This window comes from Triticum dicoccoides, chromosome 4A (genome assembly GCF_002162155.2).
Source record: "Triticum dicoccoides isolate Atlit2015 ecotype Zavitan chromosome 4A, WEW_v2.0, whole genome shotgun sequence".
NCBI lineage: Eukaryota > Viridiplantae > Streptophyta > Magnoliopsida > Poales > Poaceae > Triticum > Triticum dicoccoides.
This window is the reverse complement of record NC_041386.1, coordinates 702,037,380-702,043,464: the sequence shown is the minus strand read 5'-3', so window position 1 is coordinate 702,043,464 and position 6,085 is coordinate 702,037,380. Positions and strand designations below refer to the sequence as shown.

General features: G+C 39.5%; 1 protein-coding gene across 1 annotated transcript; it reads left to right on the top strand.

Annotated features, from left to right (window-relative positions):
• LOC119284148 (nucleolar protein 10-like) lies at positions 1–6,079 on the top strand (the record flags this gene model as incomplete). Its single annotated transcript, XM_037563395.1, has 16 exons — positions 1–79; positions 196–294; positions 797–888; positions 1,037–1,137; positions 1,484–1,574; positions 1,806–1,864; positions 1,952–2,072; positions 2,172–2,240; positions 2,837–2,889; positions 3,330–3,438; positions 3,544–3,714; positions 3,799–3,957; positions 4,223–4,315; positions 4,419–4,601; positions 5,379–5,569; positions 5,773–6,079. Coding segments are annotated over 16 exons (1,977 nt in total), but the record flags the coding sequence as incomplete, so codon positions are not given.
• Between the last annotated feature and the right edge of the window lie 6 nt (positions 6,080–6,085).

The following is a 6,085-nucleotide window of genomic DNA, read 5'->3' as shown; positions in this document are numbered from 1 at the left end:
CTCTACTCCGTCACCGGCAAGAACTACGTCGCCCCCTGGGTCCTCGCCAAGAAGAAGCGCTCCCTCCGCAAGGACGCAGGCAAGCCACCGCCCCGACATCAGAAATTTCCCCTCTTCACTTTGTTTCTCTGCTTTTTTTTTTTTTACTGATTCACTCATGGTGCCGTTGCTGCTTGCTTGCTTGCCTGCTTCCAGAGTACCAGCGGCGGCTGGAGCTCATCCATGACCTCAGGTTCGAGACCGCCACCACCAGGATCAAGGTCACCCCCGACGGCCACTATGTCATCGCCTCAGGTATATATATACGCAACCAAAGCACTCGTTGTCCCCGGTCTGTGTCTGTGCTGCCGTGATATGAAAAAAAAACCCGCTCAAGTAATGTAGTAATTCAGAAGGAAGGGAGATCATTGATAAATAGAGTGCCATGTTAACCTAACAAACGTTGAAGAAATTAGTTTGCCAACTCAACTCAACATAGATTGTGTGTGGGCATCTTTATTTATGCGACATGCCTTCAGCACCCAACCCACCATCTGCAATTGAGCTTTGGTCCTCTCTTCACCTGGAGGAGTTAGCCCAGCAGAGCGAACCGAGGTTGAAATATAGGACTTGCTGGTGTGGGTCGTGGGTCTGAAGAGTTTAATTTGTTTGCTTCTAAGAACACAAAGCGATTCCAGCTCTGGATCGTCGTGCTAGTCATAAGGTGCTAAGGAAATTTTCCATATGTAGTTCACTCTTTGTAACTTGTAGCTTTAGAAATTGTCCATATGTAATTCTCACGCCTCGTATTTTTCAGGTATTTACCCCCCACAAATGAAAGTCTTTGAGTTGAAGGAATTGTCGATGAAGTTTGAGAGGCACATGATCTCAGAAATTATTGATTTCGAGGTACTTATAGTTTAATATAGTCAAGCAATATGTCTTCTCTACTGCTGGGCAGCCTTCTTTAATGTTCTATTCTGGAAAACACAGGTCACGCGTTATTGAGCTGCTTTAATGTTTTCGACGTAACAAACTAGATTGTATCTTTCTTCAGGTCCTTGGTGATGACTACTCAAAACTTGCGTTCTTGTGTGCTGATCGTTCTGTATGCTTGCATGCGAAGTACGGAAGCCATTATAGCGTGAGAATTCCAAGGTTAGTTTGTCCTGTCATCTAATATTTCTTTGGTTTTCATTTCATTGCTTTTCTGATATATATACATAGCTTGCCCTGTTATATATCATTTTTAGCTACAACATATTGTTTGCTGTATGCTACTACTAGTACTCCCTCCATTTGTAAGTTTTTGCCTGTTGTCTTTGACTTGAGCTCGTCAAGGTTTATCCACCAATAGTTTTGTAAGTATGTGTTGTTTGGTTTGAACAGAGAAGTTCTGTGTTGGATGATAACAGCCAGTGATACCTTGCCAATGAGGAGTTTGTATATAGTCCTTGCTTGTCCTAATATTAAATTTACATACTGATATTATCCATATTGACAGAATGGGAAGGGACTTGGCCTATGATTGCTGGTCTTGCGACTTGCTATGTGCTGCTTCGTCATCAGATCTGTATAGAATCAACTTAGAGCAGGTCAGATTTGAGTCCTTGATTATTCATGAATATAGAGTTATTTGGTCATCCGTAATCTCTCACATAATTTACGTGACACTGCTAGTACACAACTAATATTAAATAAGTATAAGCAGGTTATTGTGAATATAAAGCCACTGTGCATAGAGCCGCAATGATGCCTTTTTTTTGTTATGCTTCCAGTCTTTCTAGAATAAACATGCACAGATTTTAAAATTGTAAGTTTTGCAGGGAAGGTTCCTCGCATCCCTTTCTTCCCAATCTCCAGCAATAAATGTGGTTACACGGAGGTAGTTCTTTTCTATGGACTCGTGTCTTTGGAGTGAAATTCTTATTGAGTATTATTAACCTATCATTGTTTTCGGTGGTACTCCCAGTATATTACATGGGCTTGTTGCTTGTGGTGGTGAGGACGGTGCGGTTGAATGCTTTGATATGAGGAGGAAGTCTTCTGTTGGCAGAATTAATACAGCTTCTTCTTCAGAAGATGTTGACCAGGTATCTTATTGTGCCTTATCAGCAACTTGCTACTAATAATACACTAATACTGCAACTTTTTGACATTATATTGGTGATTCTTATGCTTCAAAACTGCAGGAGGTCACGTCTTTGCAGTTCGATGAAAATCAAGGGTACCTTCTGGCAGTAGGGAGCAGCATAGGAAAGGTTCGATTCATCATCTGCTATGTTCTTATTATTTGATATTCACTGCAGGAAACATTTAAAGTTTTTATTATTCCATCTGACATTATCCAGTCAGAACCAACAAGCAGTGATCTCATTGATTTGCAATGCATAGAAAATTTGGCATTATTTCTATTTCTAGAATGATTCATGTAGTTTTACTTCATTGTCTTAGGTTTCTGTGCTAAACATGTGTAATATCTGTTCAAATTGTGCACTTGCTTCTGATAGCTACTCCCTCCATCCGGAAATACTTGTCGGAGAAATGGATGTATCTAGACGTATTTAGTTCTGGATACATCCATTTTTCCGACAAGTATTTCCGGACGGAGTGACTACTTCGTATCTTTTATTTCAAAAAATATGATCTGCCATTGATTATCTTTCTACTAGTTTAAAGGTAATTGTGGCTTGGTAGCCTCTTTTTTTCCCCGAAGTCATGCGATGACTGCTGATTTTGTTGTGTACTCATTGGCTGGATGAAAGGATCATCCTGTCTAACAAACTAATAATGCTGATAATCTAATTTCTAAAAATTATGATATTCAATTTGTTTGATGCGTTTGGATTTCCTGCAGGTATCTATATATGATATACGCATGTCTTCGCCTCTGCGAGTCAAGGATCACATGTAAGATCTGTATATTTTTATTATGGGAAGAGATTATTTTGCTTGTTATGCAAGATCAGTTTCAAACATTTTTTTCTTTAGATTCCGTTAGGAATGTGTGAATTTGTCGGATTGAAGGAAAGAAAGCATCCATATCACTACATGTTGGGTTTCTGACGAGATTCCCCTGTGATCCTTCATTCCAAATGGGACCTTATATTTCTATAATATCATGTTATTCCCGGTCATACAGAACAGTACCACTTGGAACTGATATAAATACACCTCTATGCCTTCTAAATGTGTATTCTGTGTTCATTGGAATCCTGCAACTCCAGATCAGAATAGGCTTTATACAGAGGGATATCAAGCTCGACTAAATCCTAAATAGCTGACCATTCTTTTGTTAGATTATTGTACTCTTCACTAAGCATGTAACAGGTGTTCTTTATTTATTGCAGGTATGGCAGTCCAATTTTGAATATCAAGTGGCACCAGACACTTAATTCTTCCGAACCTAAACTGATAACTGCTGATAAGCATATAGTGAGAGTTTGGGATCCTAATACAGTGAGTTCCATCCTTCTCTGAAAAGTATTAGACCTCATTTTTTCATGGGTGGCATTGACTTCTTTGTTAGATGATGATGAACTCATCTCACTATTTTCTTTTTAGGGAAACAACATGACTAGCATCGAACCTGATAATGGATCTATCAATGATGTTTGCATCTTCCCGAATAGTGGTTTAATGCTATTAGCCCTGGACAACAGCCAGATACCTGCCCACTTCATTCCTGCACTTGGCCCTGCTCCAAAGTGGTGCTCACATCTTGATAACTTAACTGTGAGCGAATTCTTCCCATTAGTTTTGTGGCTAGTGTAGTAAACCTTGCCTTGACATTTCCTTCTGTCGTATATACTCAAACAGGAGGAGATGGAAGAGAAACAAGAAAACACATTGTATGATGATTACAAGTTTTTGACTGAAGAAGAGATGGAACGATTGGGTCTCTCTGAGTACAAAAACAGTGATGCTGTCAGAGCACATTTACATGGATACGTGATACGCTACGATCTATATAAGAAGGTACCTTTCTGTTCATATATTCATGGTACTGCAATTTACTTGAACAGTTCAGGTAGGGTTGCTGTCAACTACCCACCTGAATTCCAACATGAAGACATTTTATTCTGTACACAGTTTGTCTTTGTAAAAATAGTTTCTATATATAAGTCTGACAACATAGTTTAACATAAATGTGGACTTCCTATATCTATTTGTTGTCGGTGGATGGATTGAAGAAAAGAACACTTCATAAATGCTATTTACTAGGATCTGTATTTTTCTCCAGCAACGGGCTAAACTTCATATTGCTGATTATGAGACTCTTCAAAATGCTATGAAGGCCAAGAAACTAGCAGACCTAACGAAATCTCGTATAACGGTAATGTTTGCTCATCTGTTCAGTGTATGTATTACATCTGGCATCTGTCAGTGTGTGATCCTTACCATACCTAATGAGTGCCAATATTAATTTACTCGTGCAGCAAGTTGTTAAAATACCAAAGGCTAACCGGCAACTTTTGGACGATATACGGACAGCGGAAGAGGAAATAGATGCTGATGGGGAGAATGCTAGTAAATCAAGCATCAGGAAGAAGCAAATGAAACTAGATATGAAAAAGTCATTGTTGACTGATAAGCGTTTCCAAAAAATGTTTGAAAATAAGGTATGCATTCCAGTTTCCAACTTGATTTTTGAATCAAATTTCTCATACCCAAATGTTCTCTTTCAAAACCATGACAATATCACTTGCTTTTTTTTGGCCAAAATACCATTTTCTTACAAGCGTGTCAAAGAGCCTAATCCCATCAGATCTAGTATGGCTGTCTGCAATCTTTGCAGAAAAAGTGTAATTCTGCAGAACAAATTCTTAAACGTGTGGTAGTGTGTATATCTTAAATAAATTACTCTTTTCTTAGGCAATGTAGATGTCAGATCTTTTGTTGCTACTACATCCTTTCATGGTACCCTGATAATGTGATATTTTTGTGGTAATTCTAAGCCGTGACAAAATTTATCAGGTCAACTCTATTATGCATTTCATGTTTGTACCTTGATGTTTTCCTGATCTTGTACTGTCTTGATGCTTCTTCAGCTATGTCACTGTTTCATTTGGAACAGAAAGCTTGTAGATCTGTATGCATGCTAGCATTGTTGATAACATAATATCCTTGGATTTGTGTATTCTGCACGCAATTGTTTCTCATCCACTGTACTCTGTATGAGAAACTGAGTGTAGAAGAGAGGTTCAGCTAAAACCAATACATGGTTTAAGAAAAGAAGCTAAAAGCAGTACATTATCATAACCCTGTTTACAGTGCCCAGTGCTCCACAGCATGAATCATGTCCTGTCTGTGCTTTTTAACTACAAATCACATTTTAAGCTAATTGTTCCTAAATTGGTAATCATGTGTGATTTTCTAATTCATCGATCTTATTTCAGGATTATGAAATTGATGTAAATTCAAAAGAATTTCAAGCAATCCATCCTCAACTGGCTACAAAGGAACCTCATCTAATCGAGGAACATTTCGAGAGTGTTAGTGAAGACGAAGAAGAACAAGATGCTGGTTCATCTGATGCGTCAGCGGGGTCTGACAGTGACAATGACACGCATAATTCAAAGCGTATAAGGTGAGATCTCATCTCATTTTGGTTACGGTGAACTTTTCTTTTTGCGGAAAGCTTCTGGGAGTGTCAATTTTAGATTACCTCAGAGTATCCAGAATGTATGTATGAATCCATGGCAACTAAATTGGCTGTACTGTCTGTCATATACTCTTATTTGCTGAATTCTTCTTGCTCACCAGAAACATGCTAATGCGAAAATCTTACAGGTTGTATGAAGTGAAGGATGGACGCCATGCCGAGGCATTTTTGAACAGCGTCTCCCTTGGCAACGAGGAAGCTGTGCCCATTGGGGACAGGGTAGCCGCGCTGGAAAGGAAGCAGAACTCGCGTGCGCTCGACAAGGTGAAGTACGGGCCCGGTGGCTCGCGTGAGATCTCCTTCAACCCTAGGAGCTCAAGAAGGCGCGCCGAAGAAGACGAGCACAGCGAAGAAGAGCAGAAAGACTACAAGAGGAGAAGCGTGCAGTCCCTGGGGCTGAAGCAGAACAAAGCCGAGTTCTATTTATTCGGCGGGCGAGGA